The sequence below is a fragment of the Pleurodeles waltl genome, chromosome 5 (assembly GCF_031143425.1).
Source record: "Pleurodeles waltl isolate 20211129_DDA chromosome 5, aPleWal1.hap1.20221129, whole genome shotgun sequence".
Taxonomy (NCBI): domain Eukaryota; kingdom Metazoa; phylum Chordata; class Amphibia; order Caudata; family Salamandridae; genus Pleurodeles; species Pleurodeles waltl.
In genome coordinates, this window is record NC_090444.1 from 415,087,257 (window position 1) to 415,108,576 (window position 21,320).

The 21,320-nt window shown below is 44.6% G+C and overlaps 2 protein-coding genes across 2 annotated transcripts; both read left to right on the forward strand.

Moving 5' to 3' along the window:
* Positions 1–662: 662 nt before the first annotated feature.
* Positions 663–3,728, forward strand: LOC138295710 (complement component C1q receptor-like). Its single transcript, XM_069234172.1, has one exon. The coding sequence runs from the start codon at positions 754–756 to the stop codon at positions 2,533–2,535; it is 1,782 nt and encodes a 593-aa protein (XP_069090273.1). The 5' UTR covers positions 663–753; the 3' UTR covers positions 2,536–3,728.
* A 13,266-nt stretch (positions 3,729–16,994) lies between these two features.
* Positions 16,995–20,091, forward strand: LOC138295711 (complement component C1q receptor-like). The gene has a single exon (XM_069234173.1). It carries the CDS (start codon positions 16,997–16,999, stop codon positions 18,896–18,898), a length of 1,902 nt encoding a protein of 633 aa, XP_069090274.1. The 5' UTR covers positions 16,995–16,996; the 3' UTR covers positions 18,899–20,091.
* The last annotated feature ends 1,229 nt before the right edge of the window (positions 20,092–21,320 follow it).

Sequence of the window (21,320 nt, forward strand, 5' to 3'; positions counted from 1 at the left end):
TCGGGAGAGAGCACGTCTGTGCCAGAGCTTAGTAGTAATGGTGCTTTCGGTCTCTCTCCCTCTCTTTTTATTAAGTAGAAATTATGCAGTATGAAACGAAATTAAGAGCAGTTGGCATCACCTATTTCCTTAAGAAGCTTGGCCCTGAGTTTGTAACACACGTTCCCACGGCCCAACACCTAGTTAAGGATTTGAACAGCTATGCTTCACTTGAAAAATGTTCCCTTAGACCGAATGATCCCGTCTACGAATAAAAATGAAACACTGCAGCAAGTATGCTTGGCATCACCATCTTTTTGAAATCCCACGCCTTTCTGTGCACTGCTTAGTCAAAAGTTGAAGAGCTTGGCCTTTCTGCTGTCCCCAGAAGCACAGGTCTCTGATAGAGCGAACTGGTGCCCTAACAATGATCATGAACTCAAAAATCCAGAAGATTAAAATGACGCCTCTGAAAACATGAGAAGAACAAGCACACCACACTGGTTTTGCAGAACAACACAATAACTCATGTGTGCGGTTTACGGGCAGTTGTCTCAGTCGCTGATCGAGGCTCAAAAACAAAGACACAATAGGAGCTAAAATAGACCACAGGAAACTGGTCTCCGGGAGAAGGAATCTGATTCAACACAGCACAGGATGCATGCAAACGGAATGCAAACAAAGAATAGGAGTTACTGGGAGTATAACCACCAGCCTTCTGCGGCCCGGGTGCTTCATTTCAGCCCCGGATCTGGCTGTCAGCGTGCGAGCAGAATGAGCGACCTTGTGTTTTTGCTGCGGTACCAGGTGCTTTGCTTGTGGTTTATCGCGGGGACCACTGCAACAGTAGAAAGCGAGGTGTTGTGCTCCACCAGTGCCTGCTACACCGTTCATCTGGACACCACCAGAGGGTTTCAGCAGGCAAACGACGCATGTAAGGACAATGGTGGACACCTGGCAACCGTGAAGAGCCAAGAAGAAGCGCTTCACCTGCAGCACTTGCTGCTCAAGATCCCTAGCAGTGCCTTGCCAGAGAGCATGCTCAAATTCTGGATTGGGCTCTATCTGGAAAAGAAACAGTGCTACCAAAAGTCCAAGGCATTAAAGGGTTTCTCCTGGATCACAGACAGAGGAATGGATAATGAAGAAGAGAACCAGTTCTCCAACTGGATGGAGGAGCCCATGGCGACATGCACCACAAAGAGGTGCGTAACAATGAATTTCAACATGACCTCTACAAAGAACTTCAAATGGACAGATGGGAAGTGCCTGAGCCCTGTGAATGGCTACGTCTGCAAGTTCTCATTCCGAGGCATGTGTCGTCAGGTAGCCTTGGCAGGTCCAGGCAAGGTAGAATATCTGATGCCTTTTCGTTCTACAAGTACAACCTTGAATCTGGTACCATTTGGTACGGAGGCATCTGTGCATTGCGGTCGCCAGAAGGAGTCAGGTGGCCCATTTCTGATCTGTAAAGACAATGGAGACGATGGATTTGATTGGAGTCCTCCAGGGCCATTCTGTGCTTCAATGGACCATGGTTGCAGCTTCAACAATGGGGGCTGTGATCAGGAATGCACATTTAACACTAAGACTGGCTCCATCAAGTGTGGCTGCAAGGCGGGTTATGAGCTCATGGCAGATGGGATCTCATGTGCTGCAAAGGATCACTGCAAGTCCAACCCATGCCAGCAGATCTGCAAAAATCTCCAAGAAGGATTCAAATGCACTTGTTTGAAAGGATATATTCTTGCAGAAAACAACATAAACTGTATTGATGTGGATGAGTGTCTGCAGAGTCCTTGTGATCAAGTGTGTACAAACAGCCCAGGGAGCTTCAGCTGCAGCTGCATGGTTGGCTTTGAGACAGTTGGCAGGTCATGCAAAGATAAGGACGAGTGCTGGCACAGTTCCCCTTGTGCCCAGGGATGTATTAACACCAATGGCTCTTACACATGTTACTGTAAGGAGGGTTATGTGAAGGGTGAAGGAGGGGATACTTGCTTGGATGTGGATGAATGTGAAAAGACGCCCTGCGAGGACCTTTGTAACAACACACTTGGGAGCTACATATGTGCCTGTGGACCAGGACTTGCCCTGGCCCCTGACGGAATTTCCTGCTTCCAGCTGGAATTGGGTATCATTCCAAATACACCTACAGCGAGCATCACTTCTCCAGATGTTGAGCAGAAATTCACACAAACCCAGATATCAGTTGTTTCCCAAACTGAAATGAGACCTGACAAAATCCTCGAGAAGGGCTCTGAGGAACCTATCCGTGCCAGCAGAGTTCCAAGCACCTCCATGCCTGCCTCCACCTTGAGATCGAATACTACTGGGGCTGCAGCCAAAATCGAAAATGGGAGCACAAGAGTTGATAGGATGCTCCTATACGCAGTGGTGGCATCTGTGATTGCAGTTGTACTGCTGCTGGCCTTTGTCCTGGGGGTACTCAAGTTCCGAAGAAAGAAAGCCAAGAAGGAAAGCAAAGCTACACCTGAGAAAGCCACAGATAGGTACTGCTGGGAGGAATCGAAGGAAAGGGCTGTGGACAGGTAACGTGGAACCCTCCTCCAACATGACTAGTTTCCAGATGTTTAGAAAAAGAGACGGAAACACAAAGACTGTAAAGAGGAATGCTACCGGATGTAATGACTCTTTAATCTTGTTTAGGACCACAGGATACTATCAAAAATCTATATCCATCTGTCAGAGGTAACAGATCTATAAGAACATTGTAAACATTAGGTTAGACTTACTTTAAAATGTTTTAATCCTAAATAAGAAATGTTGAAAGATATTGAGAGGACACAATGCAGTGTCTGTAATTGACTCCTAAACCAGGTAAGCAGCCAATTTGGAAGATTTGAGATCATGCACGTGTTTTAATATACACATGACTTGAAAGTTCCCCTTTCATTTTAGTTTGTATGGAGTCCAATAATAGTGAAACAAATATGCAGTGTAACACGTTTCTACTTTATTTTAAATGAAGTAACCATTTACATTTTCAACTGTTGAGATGGCAGCAATTGTCACCTGTTGAAACTTACTCTCTTCCTCAATTTGAATAACACAGAATGCATGCAGCGACTTTGGGGTTCACCAAAAGTACACTAAGGTGCCCAATATAAATGTGCCAAAGAGTTGCCAACTACAGCTGCTTCTGAAAGTCTGTTTTCTCTATTAATGATCAGCGTGTTCACTCAATATACTGTTATGTTTACGTATTTCTTCATCTATTAAAGCTTGCACTGAGTATGTCAAAATCTACAGCATGAAACCCCTGCAGAGAGGCTGGGTTCCAGAAACAGTAAGGTACCCGTTGTGAGGTTATCAAATTCAGGGTGTCACCTCTTTTAATGTAAGTGTTTAATCAATATGCAAATATGTTTACTTCTTTATTACACGAGTTGTCGCGCCAAATCTGGGCACACACTTTCACAACATTTAAAACTTAATGAGGCCTTCAAGCGACCTCTATTAAGTTGAAGACCTCATGCTATGTGTTTAAACAACCAACACACTCGATGCCAGTTTGGCATTTCATCTGGAATTAAAACCCTGGCACCGCCCTACATATGATTTAAGATCTAAGGATTGTTTTACTAGAAAATGTGTTAATAAAGTGAACAATTAAGTGTTATGATTTACCTATTCTGTAGTGACTTATGTGAATAGTACTACACATTAAAGAAATGTCACGTAATTAAGCAGCACCTTCACTGATAAAATAAATGTTTTAATTTAAATTCTCGCTGTACTGATGGTGTGTTTGTGTCGCTGAACCGCACATGGGTACGTAGCGTAAAGAATCGCAATTGTTACACAAACAGGTACACATACTATCACACATTAACACACACCGTAGACACGAGAACTAACAAAAGACGAGGGCTGGTCCATGCTGGAAGGAGTTTGACAAAGCTAAACATTATATTTGCTTTAAGAACAGAATTCTTAGAAAATTTGCACCTTTCGCCTGCATTTTAATGGGTAATTGCGGGCACGTTTAATGATCCTATGGGAGCCAAAGCAATGTGATATTAAGGGTAACTTTCCCTTTTGTGTTGTGTCATAATCGATAAGCTACCTTATTGCTCCCATAAAACTTGCACTGAAACATTTCGCAAGTAAATGTTCTCATTCATTTCTGTTGCGAAAAAACTGAATGCCTGGACGTTTACTGAAGTAAAATAAATTACAGGAACTGTGTGCGCTGGACGAACGTGCAGCATTTCACACGCGTAGTAATATCACTTTAGAGTGCACGATGAGAGCCAGCCTATGCCTAGCAGTTCTCAGATTTTCATTATGAGAAAGGAGTCACTCACTTCCAGGCTGCGCCAAAGCAAATTTTAGCCCACCCATGGCCCGCACGTTGGCAGATTTCCAGCCACAACATGTCCCAGCATGAAAGGCATGTTGTCTTCTGGCTAGAAATGGCCAGGAAAGGTATGGCAGGTGGTGGTACGGGACAGTGGAGGGTGTTGGGTGAGATGAGGTACATGTCCTGGTGTCTCTCTGCCCTTCTCCATCTCCAGGAGTAAGGAACTTTGATAGAGATGATTGGTGGTGGAGCTTCAGTTCTCAAAGGAGGTGCGGTGGGGATGGCAGCACAGCAGCGGGCACTCGGCAGTAACTAGCAGCAGGTTCTCTGATGCTCCTCAAGGCAGTGGCAAACAGCTGAGAGGAGCTGGTAAAGATTCTACTTTTTAAAAAAGAAACCTTTGCAAGCTATGCTCTTAATCATCCATGTGAAGTTTCAAGCAATTGGTTCTTGTTGTGAGTCATTCGAATTGGCGACATTACAAACCAGTTTACACCTTGCTAACGAGGGCTTACTCAAGAAAGCGTTGGTTGAACGCTCACAGGGCAGTGGTCTCATCTGCCCTTCTATGTTGGTGTGCATGTGCTAGACTTTGGGACGGTGATGGTCTTTCACACTCATTGAGGGGGTTCTCACTCATTGGCAGTTCCATGTCTTCATTAAAGGATCAGGTCCCACAGTCCCTGAGGAATTCCCTTCCGCTAGGAAGATATTGGACTGGTCTGCTGTGTTAAAGTAATAGATACTCAGCCTGGTGTAATGGGCTGCACAAGGTTAAAGTGTGCTGATACAGTAGAACAACCTGCACACCCTTGCAATGTTGTAGTCTCCTCTATCACTAAATAAGGATGTTCATGAGCTCCTATGATCACTCATACAGATCCTGAGGGTCTCCACACAATGTGTCCATTCACTGACCACAACCCAACCCCCAATCATTGGGGTTCTGGTTCTTCTTTAATGGGTCAGATCCAGCTCATGCATACCCAGGCATGCAGACTGCCCATGTGCTACAGATTCCCAAGGCGTTACTTTGGGAGTGGGCAATAATGGCAGGGATAAGAATTGGGATGTAGGCTGTGAATAAACCCTGACACACATAGGGGTTTGCAAGAGGATCCGAGAGTCAGTACTACATCTTTTCCAAAACCTTATGCCATCCAGTAGAAGGTCTCAAAATTCAGACATTGTTGAGCATTTTACATTCTGCACCTAGCTCAGGGGCAGCATTTACCTGTATCATTTCTCTTTGAAACGTAAATGTACTTGGTCATCAGTGATTCCGTCACTTGGGTCTGCATGATCCCCACCACGTTAGGGCTACTCCTTTGCCAATGCACTGGTGCCTGCCTCCTGCTTGAACATTTCGTATCAGAGAAAAGGCCCTGAGTAGGGATGGGCGTAATTTGCTGTAGCATAATTATGAGAAATTATAGAAAAATTATGCATGATTATGCAGAATTGTGCAAGGAGTGCAAGCCAGCATTTAGCATTAATTTATCAGCGCAAAATGCACCATTTCATCTAAAATGGACATGAAAATGCATTTTGTGCTAAGAAAATAGCACTAAATGCACCAAAACATGAACAGCAAAAGCCATGATTTCTAAATTTGTTGTTCCTGGGCTCCTGTCATAGGATTTATGTGCCAAATTAACATTTCGCCCAGGTCTAGTCTTGTGACCACTGCTGTAACACTGAGATGCAGAGGAAGCACAAAACCTGAAGGACTCTGCCAAAGGCATCCTCAATACATTTTCTTTAGAAGGCATTTATAATACCCACGATCCGAACATGACACTTGCTCCTGTGGACAAATTGTATTCAGTTCAAGTAATTATGAACTGAATATCAAGGCCCGTATTTATACTTTTTTAGCGCCGCATTTGCGTTGTTTTTTTACGCAAAAACGGCGCAAACTTGCAAAATACCATTGTATTTTGTAGGTTTGCGCCGTTTTGCGTCAAAAAGCGGCGCACATGCGGCGCTAAAAAAGGTATAAATACGGGCCCAAGTCTTTCAAAGATAAGTTTGAATAGACAAGTAGAGATACAGATAGATAGGGATGGGGGTAGAGATAGAGGTTGAATAGACACATTTATGCTTTAATCCACCCTGTGCCATGGAAAACATTTAGGGGCCACCAGGGGTCGCAGCTGCCTCTCTGCTTGCCCCTTGCAACTCGTAGAACTGCATTTGCGACCCCTGGCCTCAGAGGTGGCAAATTCAGTGCCAGAAACATAGGAGCAGCTCGTCCTAATGAACATCGTTTGAGACTGAAATCTCATTTTTTGTCAATTTTTATTGCACTACTAGTGAATTATAACAAATTATTCGCTATTAGTATAATAAAAATGGAGAACAATTAGCTGGAATATGACGCACCCTAGCACTTGAGGTAAGTAAAAAATGTTTTTAAAAGAATGTTGTTTGCATGCATGCAGGTGAGAGGGTGTTTAATTGTGAGAGTGTGTGTATATGTGATTGTGTGTGTGTGTGTTAGCATGTCTGTGAGCGAATGTAAAGGTCAAATGGAGTGTGATGTCACTTACGCTACCCCTGGCCTTTCAGTGAATTAACGTTCATGCCCGGTGCCCTTTAGTTTGACAGTGCGTCGGAGACAGGGCCTATTCCATGCAGGAACTAATGCTAAGAAAGGGGACACCCCAAGTCAATTATATCCATCAAAAAATTGAATTAAACAGCAGTTGAAGACTTGGTGTTTCCCTCAAATGTCTGAGCGAACTCGCAAGGAGCATCCAACCAGCGTCTAAAAGCCATGACCATGGTCATAGGCGTCCACAGAAGTTTTTTCGGGGGAGGCATACGTTTAACATCATCCCCACCTGCCGTGACTCATCCGCCATGGTCCGTGTTGTCCTGGACTGATCTAGGTGGGGGTCGTGGCCGTACTAGTGCAGGCAGCATAACACTATGGTGGCTGTAGTGCTACGCTGCACTGTGAGCCTGCACACCAGTCTGTACCAAAATCCACTGAGGAGCAGGAGCCTCCCTTACCCCTCTCCATGCAGACCAGGCTAACACAGTTGTCTAGACCATGGGGTTGATTCACTGCAGACACCAGTGACCAGGGTGACAGTGCTGTCTAGACCAGAGAGTTGGATTACTGTGGTATTTTCTCACAACATTACGTTTGGCTTTTTGATTGTAAAAATCAGTTGTCCCAAAGAGGAAAAGCAGATTGCAGCCATGTTTATCCTACTGTTAGACGTGACATGCCTTAGGGTGGTCACCCCTAACTTTTTGTCTGCCTCCCTCCACTTTTTGGACCCTGTTTTGCTGGCTTTTTAGACTCTGCGCACTTTACCACGGCTAACCAGTGCTAAAGTGCATATGCTCTCTCCCTTTTCAAACATGGTAACTTTGGATCATACCTGATTGGACTATTTAATTTACTCATAAGTCCCTAGTAATGTGCACTATATGTGTCTAGGGCCTGTAGATTAAATGCTACTAGTGGGCCTGCAGCACTGGTTGTGCCACCCACTTAAGTAGCCCCTGCCGTGAGAGCGAAACTTTGACGCGCAGCTCCGCAGAACGATGCGCAGCAGGAAAACAAGCAGGAGAATCCACGCACAGACCCGGGACATCTGGTAATCCCCGCAATCCACAGAAAGAGACTGTCCGCGCGCTGGAAAACGACGCACGACTTCCCCACGTGAAAAATAACGACGCAAGTCCGTGTGTGCTGGGGAGAAATCGATGCACACACCATTTTTCCACGTATCTCTTCTTCTGTGACCCTCTGAGGAGATTTTCCACTCCAAAGCAGGTACTTTGTGCTTGAAAGAGACTTTATTTGCTTTTTAAAGACTTAAGACACTTTATATCACTTTTCAGTGATATCTCTACAAATTCACATTGCAACTTTATTCGTTTTGACCTAAAATTATCCTGATAAATATTATATATTTTTCTAAACACTCTGTGGTGTATTTTTGTGGTGCTATATGGTGGTATTGTATGATTTATTGCACAAATACTTTACACATTGCCTTCTAAGTTAAGCCTGACTGCTTGTGCCAAGCTACCAGAGGGTGGGCACAGGCTAATTTTGGATTGTGTGTGACTTACCCTGACTAGAGTGAGGGTTCTTGCTTGGACATAGGGTAACCTGACTGCCAACCAAAACCCCCATTTCTAACACCTACCTTTATGGTAGGAGATGGCTGAGAGAGCATAGGGATTGCTACCACATTAAGAATGAAAAGTTACATTCATCGGTTGATTAGTTCAACAAAGATATTTGTATCTTCTTGCCATATGCAGACTCCTGTATCTTAGAAAATGTATTCCTGATCATTATTAAGAAGCAGTTGATTACTGTGCTCTAAGTCCAAACATCGTTTACCACGAGTGTGGAGATATTGATCCATCTAATATAGCAGATAGTTCCGCAAATATTTCCGTTCAAACTTGCTGCAATTTCAAGGGCTACCCCAAAGACTCATTCTTTTTAGGTTTGGCATGTAACAGCTCTTGCACCATTCACAGCAAACATATTTACTCTTCTTGATTGTACCCACCACTCCTCATAGTGCAATGTGATTGTCCCTTTTATAATCATTCCCCAAAGTACGCTGCACTCTCAGTTGCACAAACAACCTACCTTGCTCTGGGCGCACCCTCTTTGCACATTGCATCCCCTTTTAGCTCGAGAATTCCCCTACTTTGTGATGCATTCCCACCTTGCAGTGAAAATTGTTGTGGTTTCACCAATCTTCACTGAACTGCAGTGCAAGTACAGCAACAGTATGGACAACTGCAGAAGAACGTGGTTTAGCACAATGAGGAGCCAAAGGGCAAGTGGCTGCAGCATATTTCTTACACAAACACACAGTGGCGCAATGAAACGTGGGCCTCCCCACAAAGTGCATAGAGGGCCCTTTCTTCAGACTCACTCAGCTCAGGGCACTGTGCTGAGGGGGGCCCCTGGAGCTCAACCCACCGCACCAGGTGGGTACCAGGGCCTTTGTTACACCACTGCGATCACGCACAGCAAGGGCAACATACTCAGCATCAATAAGCAGAAAATAAATTCAACAGGCATCTACTGCAACTACTCATGTTCTGATTGAAAAGATGGCATTGCCATTGGTTGCTTTTAGGTCTGTTGGCCTCACCCATTGTTTCAAAAACATTACATAAACGTAGAGGGGACGTTTGGTCAGCACTTTCCTGCTTCCTTTTCTATGGTTTTCCTTACCATTCTTGTATTTGTCCCACCCAAAACCTCACAGTATTCTGACTAGATGAAGTCTCCTTCAAAAGCATAAGATGGTGGGACTATTTTCTGTCCCTTTCCTTCCCTTCTCACACTCCTTTACATTCTCCTTTCTTCTCATACTTACCCTATCCAGCACTCTCTTGTTCCTTCCAGTCCCCTTTCTTCAACAGTGTCACTGTCGCAAACATTAGTAAATACATTCAAAGACTCCCATTGTGAATGCGCACATACACACCCATGACAGCCATTTCTGAAAGGGATTTATGAAACTAAATCAAAATGCACTCAAAGTTGGTTGCTGCATTTAATTCCATTCAAAGAAGACCACATTCTCATTCATGATCACTGCAGCGCTCCTCGATATGCCGAGTGGAAAATGCACAGGTCCAGATGGGCTCTGTGTTGAATTTTACTGAAACTATTTGGCATTGCTGGAGAAGTGACTACTTGCAGTAGTATGCGAGGCCCGGTGTCAGGGGACACTGCCACTGCCAATGTAGGATGCCTTTATAGCTATGATTCCCAAGCCTGACAAAGAACCACAGGACCCTGGGTTGTATCTTCCACTATTTGGGCATGAAGGTGCTTTCAAAGATATTGCCTATGTGACTGTGGACTGTAGTTGCTAGTTTAGTAGTAAAAGATCAGTGTGGCTTCATCCCAGGATGGGGAACACATATGAATCGGAGATGACGCTCCCATGTCATGCACATGGTATACGGTACTGAACCTGGTGGCGCTTGATATCAAATAAGTGTTTGACACCCTGTGCTGGAAGTATCTTTTGGAGGTGCTTACGCATATGGGTGTCAGAGAAGAGTTTCTTTACTGGGTGCTCCAGCTATGCGTGGAGCCCACAGCCAGAGTTCGGACCAGGTCCACTGTGTCGGGACAAATACAGATGCGATGCGGCACAAGACAGGGCTGCCTGTAGTCCCCTTTGCTCTTTGCGTTAGCAATGGAGCCTCTGGCAGAGAGGATACGACAAGATCTCGTGGAGTGGCGGGTTGTGACTGGAGACACTGTTCATGTTGTCTCGATGTATGTGGATGACATTGTTAAAGTGTCCCTCTATGATAATTTATTACACATCAGGACTCGTTTTAAGCCAATGAATCTTTTGACCCAGTTGAGAGACACCTTAGGACGAGATAACTAATCAATATGTCAATCAATACGTCAATAATGTCATCAATATTTATCACAACAATACATTCACTTTAGTCAAAGTCATCAATCATTTCGAGACACTACCATGACTTTGCAGTCATGAATAACCACACCAGTTTAGTAGAATTTTATGAGTTTTATTCCCTATTAGTTACAATTCTAAAAGTAGATGTGTTGATCTTAAAACGAAGAAACATAATAGCATTGTTACGATATGGCAACTTTGATAAGATTTCATTAAGGCGAGAATCACAAACATTTAAACATAACACGGCGTAAACATAGATCAATTTAGCAGAGTGTCAATAACCCGTCGGTTCAACAAAGCATAGATTCAGTCGTTTGTCTATTTGCGTCAATTTAGTGAACACCTGTCCTAACCACTAATTAGCATTGGCATGTTGGGCTTCACGCAAAACAATTTAGAACACCAATTTGGAAAACATCTAGCTATGGTCTCTGTCAAAAGTAAGCAGTTGGTACCTAGAAAGGAAAAGCAAACAGACAAATCACAATTTAATTGTCATAGTTACCCTACAAGGTTTAGGTCAGTGCACAGGTTCAGTCTTCGTCTTCAGGACATCAGTCGAATCGCCATACGTCAGAACTCAGCTCCGGGGCAAAATACTTCCCTCATAAGGAGGTAAAATGTAAAATGGGCAATCTAAGAAAGGATGGTTTAAGTAAAGTCAAAGTAAGTCACCCAACAGAGTGACAAAGTTTCTGGATAAAATCAATAGCATTCCCTACCTAATTCTAAATGGCTCCCCGTGTCATGGGTTTTTATCCTTATTTCTTTGTACATTCCCCTAAAATTTAATTGGTTTGCGGTTATACCCCACTATCTTTACCCAGTCAGAAAACAGATTATGTCATTAATCTTTCACTCCATATTAGTTTACAGACATTTTATTGGTCCATATGATTGACGTCTTCAGAGGTAGCACGTCCGGTATGATTTCATCCTTCTGTAATTCTTTGCACATCTTTTGGTCAGTAGCTCCATTGTCTTCACTGGTTTAAACGACCTTGTACATTACATTAATCTATACCGTTGCATTTTTGACTAACATTTTCTACAAGCAATATGAATTTCGTGAGAATGGATCTACTATGTTACATTCAGCTTCTAGTTTGAAGAAAACAAGAGGTCATGTCCTTTTGCGAGTCAGCACACTGCAAGTTAGAAAAAATACATTTAATATGAGAGCCAAGCAGCTAAGCTTTGGCTCATGCTAACTTAAGGCCTACAAGGATTTCAGCACAAATTCAATAATGCAATCATTAATAATTAGTATAAAACGTATTCAGTATAATAATTCATAAATATTTAGTTATTTTTATTAGTCTACATATACATTGGAGGCCACTCCCAGTGGTCACATTTCAAGTGCACGTTTAAGCAAAAATTCATTACTACAGTTTCTATGCGGCATTATCACACATTAATTCATAAACATTTCATGTTAATATAGATTATGTAAGCTATGCTCTCTCAACACTCTTGAGTATCTCTGCCGTCTGGATCAATCTGTGCCGCTGTTATTGGAGATAGGCTGTAACTGGAGATAATGACAGAATTTGAGCAAGCCTTGCGTCTACCTTTTAACCCACAAAAGACAATCCTTTACCCATCGGGAGCCTGAGGAGATGACCAACCCTGGATCTCCCAGAGTCAGGACTGACCCGGTAGACTGCAAGCTTCTGATATTTGTGGATCAGGGTTATAAAATGGTGAGTGGAAATAATCCAGGCTCAATATGGGCTGAGTGCTCGTGGGTCTCTGGGCCTCTGTGGGTTTTTGGAATATGCTACCACTCTCAGTTATGGGCAGAGTGGCCCTGGGTAAAATGGTTTTCCTTCCCCGCTGCCTGTATGTCTTCTAAAATTAATTCTGCAACACTTCTCAGGCTCTGGATGGTCTGCTGGTCGTGCTAGTCTGGGCTGGGAGCAGAAGCAGAAGCAGAGTAGGTCTAGAGGTCCTGAAGCTGGACACCAGTGGGGGGGCACTGGCCTCCCAGATCTAAACTTTATTACTTTGCTCGGCAGTTGCAGCATGCTGTGTTATGGTGTGCTGCATGGGGCAACAGGGAGTAGCGGCTTTTGGTGGGACTGATGGAGGAGGGGACTTGCCAAAAGTGGTGATAAGCGATACACATATTGTGACACATGTGCTACATATGGGTTGCCAGATATGGGAACTGACCTTTAAAAGCTTACTTAAATGGTCCCTGTATGCTAACTTGCTATTGCTATGGAGGCTGCCACCATTTTGCAAAGCTGCATGATTGATGGACATGTCCCAGTGAACTGCAGGAGGGTGTCAATGTGTAGGCAACATGTACCAAAATGCGTTGTTTCTTACGATTGATGAAGCTACTTATTTAATTCAGCTGCGACCCTAGCAGTTCCTACAGTATGCAAAGTTGTACAGACGGTCCAGGAGATCAGGACGGACTTTCAAGCTGAGCTCAAAGTGTCCCAGGTGATCATGCTAATGCTAGATGTAGGCTCAAACAAAGGCTTGATCTCCTGCTTCTATGCTGCACTGAAAGTGGAGAGGTGTCTCAATTTGGAAGGGATGCGTCTCAGCTGGAGCGAAGTGCTGGGGTATCAGCTGATGGATAGTGAATGGAAAAGCGCATGGGCGCAGGTCTATGGCACGTCCATCAACACATGATTTAAGTTCACATTGTTTTACTATGTGCATCGTGCTTATCTCACGTTGCAGCGCTGGCATAGGATCTTCCCAACTAGATCTGAAGGCTGCCCCTGATGTGGAGTTACGCCTGCACACTTTATACACATGGCATAGGAATGCACCAGATTAAGGCCATGCTGGACTGGAGTGGTTGACACTCTACTCAGGGTGACAGGTCCTCGAGTAGAGAGCAGTATGAAGCTTTGCTTGCTGGGCTTACTGACATGTCCAACTGACATGTCCAACCAAGAGGAGCAAGATGAGGTACTGATTTGCTTTGGTTGGTCTGGTGCTGGCGAGGAGACATATAGCTGTTCATTGGTCCCAGATTATGCCACTGACATTGACTCGCTGGTTAGGGGAACTCACAGAATGGGCAGTAGCAGAGGAATGCAGACTAAAAAGAATGGGACAGCATGAACATGCGGAGCAAGATCTAGAAATAAGGGGACCATGCTTCATTGTGTGGATAAGGACGTGTAGGCGTTTGAGGAAGGACTGTAACTGTCGGGAGGGGATGGGGGCATCCCTGATGATGCAGGAGCGGGACTGACAGTGAAGAGGAGTTGGTCACTACAGTAGGAAAGCAGTTTGAACAATTGCACCACTCTGGGGGGTTACTAAGTACTCTTTGTACCTTTTCTTCCATTCCTGGCCCTTTCCCTCCCCACTCTCCCAACACGCCTTTTCCCCTTCCCCACCTTGGGAAATAGTAAATTATGGAACTCTGTACAGCGATCTGACACAAATGTAGCTCTACTGCACTGTTTAATTGTTGGCATAATGCCGCGTTTGTTCACCAAAACTTTAATTTTGAAAACTTACAAAACAAATGTGAGTCCAGGGACACCAAACTCCATTATCTCTCTCTTCCCAATCAGAAATTACACTCAAATTGTGCCTTAAGTTAACCCCAATGCTATCCTATGGGCAAGATAGTCCTTGCAATAGTGAAAAATGAATGAGTTTTTCACTATCTGAACATGTTAAACTTAAAAGTGCATGTCCAACTCTTTAAATGGACTGCACCCTTCCCTTGGGGCTAACTAGGGCCTACCTTAGGGGTGTCTTACATGTAATAAAAAGGAAGGTTTAGGCCTGGCAAGTGGGTTCACTTGCTAGGTCGAAATGGCAGTTTAAAACTGCACACACAGACCCTACAGTGGCAAGACTAAGGGGGTCATTCCAGCATTGCCAAGCGGGAACCGCCAGAAGACCATACCGCGGTCAAAAGACCGCGGCGGTCATTCTGGGTTTCCCACAAAAGGCCGCCCGCCAGCCCAGTGGGAAACACCCTCCCACGAGGAAGCCGGCTCCGAATGGAGCCGGCGGTGTGGGAGGTGTGTAACGGGTGCAGTAGCACCCGTCGCGAATTTCAGTGTCTGCTAAGCAGACACTGAAATTCAAAGTGGGGCCCTCTTACGGGGGCCCCTGCAGTGCCCATGCCATTGGCATGGGCACTGCAGGGGCCCCCAGGGGCCCCACGACACCCCATACCGCCATCCTGTTCCTGGCGGCCGAACCGCCAGGAACAGGATGGCGGTATGGGGTGTCGGAATCCCCATGGCGGCGCAGCAAGCTGCGCCGCCATGGAGGATTCCTTAGGGCAGCGGAAAACCAGCGGGAGACCGCCGGTTTTCCCTTTCTGACCGCGGCCAAACCGCCGTGGTCAGAATGCCCTCAGGAGCACCGCCAGCCTGTTGGCGGTGCTCCCGCCGACCCCCTAAGTCATGTTTGAAAGGCTACTGTAGTGGGTGGCACAATCAGAGCTGCATGCCCATCAGTAGCATTTAATTTACAGGCCCTGGGCACATGTAGTGCACTTTGGTAAGGACTTACAAATAAACTGAATATGCCAAACAGGTGTAACCCAATTATACCATGTTTAGAGGAGAGAGCACATGCACTTTAGCACTGTCTAGCAGTAGCAAAATGCCCAGAATCCTAAAACCAACAAAAACAGGGTCAGGGAAATTGGAGGAAGAAGGCAAAACGTTTAGGTATCATCCTGCAGAAAGGGTCATTCCCAAAAATGCCATTTCCCACTATGGGTTCCACAACATTCAACTGTTTTCCCCCAGTATTTGCTTCCCTATCCTTTAACAAGTCTGTAGGACAATTCACAAAAGCATGTATGCTTTATTTGAAACATTACATTAAGTAGTAGTGCAGTAGTGTCAAAAGCAAAGACATGCAAGGAGTTATTAGAGAGGTAGTTGGGTTCTGTGAGCAGAAGTAGATTGCTGCTGCATCGTGATGTGGTATAGCATCAAAGATTTTGCACTTGATTTGCATCAAAAAAAGTGATAAAACCTGGCACAAAATGTTTATTTGTAATACACTTGACAGCTCACAATTTGTTTTGTGCTGGAAGTTGCAAGAAAGTCGCTCAAAGCAGTGCATTGAGATGCCTTGCATTACTTTGCATTACATGGGCATTCCATGGTACATGAACGTCAAATGCAACCACCGCTAGTTACTGACGCAAAGATGTGTTTGCTAACAATAGTATAATGCCTCTTTGAGGCTGGTGTTAACATGCAGATTGCTTTTATCCTTAACTCTGCATGTGTGCAGTTCATATTCAAAGTGGGAAAACTTTTTACGCCTCTCTAGGTTTTTTGGGCAGTTTTACATATATAGCAACCTCGACCAGATGTATTGGAGGGCTTTACATGAGCTCTCCTTACACTACACAAGAACACATTCATTATTTTGTAGCCACCGGTAAATTAAGTGATTTGCTCTGAATCACGGGATGCTGAGTCAAAGCCGAGACTCAAACCCAGTTCCCCACCTCAAAAGTTGGCATCTCTGGCGCTTCCAGAAAAAAAAACCTTGTGCTACACATGAATCCGACACATTTGCACTACAGTACAAAGATTAGTGCATGGCACTAGGCAGCCTAAATATGCACCAGCGTTCGAGAGAGAGCACGTCTGTGCCAGAGCTTAGTAGTAATGGTGCTTTCGGTCTCTCTCCCTCTCTTTTTATTAAATAGAAATTATGCAGTATGAAACGAAATTAAGAGCAGTTGGCATCACCTATTTCTTTAAGAAGCTTGGCCCTGAGTTTGTAACACACGTTCCCACGGCCCAACTCCTATTTAAGGATTTGAACAGCTATGTTTCACTTGAAAAATGTTCCCTTAGACCGAATGATCCCGTCTAGGAATAAAAATGAAACACTGCAGCAAGTATGCTTGGCATCACCATCTTTTTGAAATCCCACGCCTTTCTGTGCACTGTTTAGTCAAAAGTTGAAGAGCTTGGCCTTTCTGCTGTCCCCAGAAGCACAGGTCTCTGATAGAGCGAATTAGAGCCCTGACAATGATCATGAACTCAAAAATCCAGAAGATTAAAATGACGCCTCCGAAAACATGAAAAGATGAACAACACAGTGGTTTTGCAGAACAACACAATAACACGTGTGTGCGGTTTTCGGGCAGTTATCTCAGTCACTGATCGAGGCTCAAAAACAAAGACACAATAGGAGCTAAAATAGACCACAGGAAACTGGAAACTGGGAGAAGGAATCTGCATCAAGACAATACAGGATGCATGCAAACGGAATGCAAACAAAGAATAGGAGTTGCTGGGAGTATAACCTCCAGCCTTCTGCGGCCCGGGTGTTTCATTTCAGCCCCGGATCTGGACTGAAGCTGTTATCTGGCTGTCAGCGTGCGAGCAGAATGACCGACCTTGTGTTTTTGCTGCGGTGCCAGGTGCTTTGCTTGTGGTTTATCGCGGGGGCCACTGCAACAGTAGGAAGCGAGGTGTTGTGCTCCACCAGTGACTGCTACACCGTTCATCTGGACACCACCAGAGGGTTTCAGCAGGCAAACGACGCATGTAAGGACAATGGTGGACACCTGGCAACCGTGAAGAGCCAAGAAGAAGCGCTTTACCTGCAGCACTTGCTGCTCAAGATCCCTAGCAGTGCCTTGCCAGAGAGCATGCTCAAATTCTGGATTGGGCTCTATCTGGAAAAGAAACAGTGCTACCAAAAGTCAAAGGCATTAAAGGGTTTCTCCTGGATCACAGACAGAGGAAGGGATAATGAAGAAGAGAACCAGTTCTCCAACTGGATGGAGGAGCCCATGGCAACATGCACCACAAAGAGGTGCGTAACAATGAATTTCAACATGACCTCTACAAAGAACTTCAAATGGACAGATGGGAAGTGCCTGAGCCCTGTGAATGGCTACGTCTGCAAGTTCTCATTCCGAGGCATGTGTCGTCAGGTGGCCTTGGCAGGTCCAGGCAAGGTAGAATATCTGATGCCTTTTCGTTCTACAAGTACAACCTTGAATCTGGTACCATTTGGTACGGGGGCATATGTGCATTGCGGTCTCCAGAAGGAGTCAGGTGGCCCATTTCTGATCTGTAAAGACAATGGAGACAATGGATTTGATTGGAGTCCTCCAGGGCCATTCTGTGCTTCATTGGGCCATGGTTGCAGCTTCAACAATGGGGGCTGTGATCAGGAATGCACATTTAACACTAAGACTGGCTCCATCAAGTGTGGTTGCAAGGCGGGTTATGAGCTCATGGCAGATGGGATCTCTTGTGCTGCAAAGGATCACTGCAAGTCCAACCCATGCCAGCAGATCTGCAAAAATCTCCAAGAAGGATTCAAATGCACTTGTTTGAATGGATATATTCTTGCAGAAAACAACATAAGCTGTATTGATGTGGATGAGTGTCTGCAGAGTCCTTGTGATCAAGTGTGTACAAACAGCCCAGGGAGCTTCAGCTGCAGCTGCATGGTTGGCTTTGAGACAGTTGGCAGATCATGCAAAGATAAGGACGAGTGCTGGCACAGTTCCCCTTGTGCCCAGGGATGTATTAACACCAATGGCTCTTACACATGTTACTGTAAGGAGGGTTATGTGAAGGGTGAAGGGGAGGATACTTGCTTGGATGTGGATGAATGTGAAAAGACGCCCTGCGAGGACCTTTGTAACAACACACTTGGGAGCTACATATGTGCCTGTGGACCAGGGCTTGCCCTGGCCCCTGACGGAATTTCCTGCTTGCTGCTGGAATTGGGTATCATTCCAAATACACCTACAGCAAGCATCAATTCTCCAAGTGTTGAGCAGAAATTCACACAAACCCAGATATCAGTTGTTTCCCAATCTGAAATGAGACCTGACAAAATCCTCGAAAAGGGCTCTGAGGAACCTATCCGTGCCAGCAGAGTTCCAAGCACCTCCATGCCTGCCTCCACCTTGAGCTCGAATACTACTGGGGCTGCAGCCAAAATCGAAAATGGGAGCACAAGAGTTGATAGGATGCTCCTATACGCAGTGGTGGCATCTGTGATTGCAGTTGTACTGCTGCTGGCCTTTGTCCTGGGGGTACTCAAGTTCCGAAGAAAGAAAGCCAAGAAGGAAAGCAAAGCTACACCTGAGAAAGCCACAGATAGGTACTGCTGGGAGGAATCGAAGGAAAGGGCTGTGGACAGGTAACGTGGAACCCTCCGCCAACATGACTAGTTTCCAGATGTTTAGAAAAAGAGACGGAAACACAAAGACTGTAAAGAGGAATGCTACCGGATGTAATGACTCTTTAATCTTGTTTAGGACCACAGGATACTATCAAAAATCTATATCCATCTGTCAGAGGCAACAGTTCTATAAGAACATTGTAAACATTAGATTAGACTAACTTTAAAATGTTTTAATCCTAAATAAGAAATGTTGAAAGATATTGAGAGGACACAATGCAGTGTCTGTAATTGACTCCTAAACCAGGTAGGCAGCCAATTTGGGCGATTTGAGATCATGCACGTGTTTTAATATACACATGGCTTGAAAGTTCCCCTTTCATTTTAGTTAGTATGGAGTCCAATAATAGTGAAACAAATATGCAGTGTAACACGTTTCTTCAGTATTTTAAATGAAGTAACCATTTACATTTTCAACTGTTGAGCTGGTAGCAATCGGCACCTGTTGAAACTTACTCTCTTCCTCAATTTGAATAACACAGAATGCATGCAGCGACTTTGGGGTTCACCAAAACTACACTAAGGTGCCCAATATAAATGTGCCAAGGAGTTGCCAACTACAGCTGCTTCTGAAAGTGTGTTTTCTCTATTAATGATCAGCGTGTTCACTCAATATACTGTTATGTTTACGTCTTTCTTTATCTATTAAAGCTTGCACTGAGTATGTCAAATTCTACAGCATGAAACCCCTGCAGAGAGGCTGGGTTCCAGAAACAGTAAGGTACCCGTTGTGAGGTTATCAAATTCAGGGTGTCACCTCTTTTAATGTAAGTGTTTAATCAATATGCAAATATGTTTACTTCTTTATTACACGAGTTGTCGCGCCAAATTTGGGCACACACTTTCACAACATTTAAAACTTAATGAGGCCTTCAAGCGACCTCTATTAAGTTGAAGACCTCATGCTATGTGTTTGAACAAACAACACACTCGATGCCAGTCTGGCATTTCATCTGGAATTAAAACCCTGGCACCGCCCTACATATGATTTAAGATCTAAGGATTGTTTTACTAGAAGATTTGTTAATAAAGTGAACAATTAAGTGTTATGATTTACCTATTCTGTACTTACTTATGTGAATAGTACTACACATTAAAGAAATGTCACGTAATTAAGCAGCACCTTCACTGATAAAATAAATGTTTTAATTTAAATTCTCGCTGTACTGATGGTGTGTTTGTGTCGCTGAACCGCACATGGGTACGTAGCGTAAAGAATCGCAATTGTTACACAAACAGGTACACATACTATCACACATTAACACACACCGTAGACACGAGAACTAACAAAAGACGAGGGCTGGTCCATGCTGGAAGGAGTTTGACAAAGCTAAACATTATATTTGCTTTGAGAACAGAATTCTTAGAAAATTTGCACCTTTCGCCTGCATTTTAATGGGTAATTGCGGGCACGTTTAATGATCCTATGGGAGCCAAAGCAATGTGATATTAAGGGTACCTTTCCCTTTTGTGTTGTGTCATAATCGATAAGCTACCTTATTGCTCCCATAAACCTTGCACTGAAACATTTCGCAAGTAAATGTTCTCATTCATTTCTGTTACGAAAAAACTGAATGCCTGGACGTTGTACTGAAGTAAAATAAATTACAGGAACTGTGTGCGCTGGACGAACGTGCAGCATTTCACACGCGTAGTAATATCACTTTAGAGTGCACGATGAGAGCCAGCCTATGCCTAGCAGTTCTCAGGTTTTCATTATGAGAAAGGAGTCACTCACTTCCAGGCTGCGCTAAAGCAAATTTTAGCCCACCCATGGCCCGCACGTTGGCAGATTTCCAGCCACAACATGTCCCAGCATGAAAGGCATGTCGTCTTCTGGCTAGAAATGGGCAGGAAAAGTATGGCAGGTGGTGGTACGGGGCAGTGGAGGGTGTTGGGTGAGATGAGGTACATGTACTGGTGTCTCTCTGCCCTTCTCCATCTCCAGGAGTAAGGAACTTTGATAGAGATGATTGGTGGTGGAGCTTCAGTTCTCAAAGGAGGTGCGGTGGGGAAGGCAGCACAGCAGCGGGCACTCGGCAGTAACTAGCAGCAGGTTCTCTGATGCTCCTCAAGGCAGTGGCAAACAGCTGAGAGGAGCTGGTAAAGATTCTACTTTTTAAAAAAGAAACCTTTGCAAGCTATGCTCTTAATCATCCATGTGAAGTTTCAAGCAATTGGTTCTTGTTGTGAGTCATTCGAATTGGCGACATTACAAATCAGTTTACACCTTGCTAACGAGGGCTTACTCAAGAAAGCTTTGGTTGAACGCTCACAGGGCAGTGGTCTAATCTGCCCTTCTATGTTGGTGTGCATGTGCTAGACTTTGGGACGGTGATGGTCTTTCATACTCATTGAGGGGGTTCTCACTCATTGGCAGTTCC

Bases quoted from the DNA above. Each gene is read 5' to 3' on its own strand.
- LOC138295710 (XM_069234172.1), top strand. From the start codon at position 754: ATGAGCGACCTTGTGTTTTTGCTGCGGTACCAGGTGCTTTGCTTGTGG.
- LOC138295711 (XM_069234173.1), top strand. From the start codon at position 16,997: ATGCAAACAAAGAATAGGAGTTGCTGGGAGTATAACCTCCAGCCTTCT.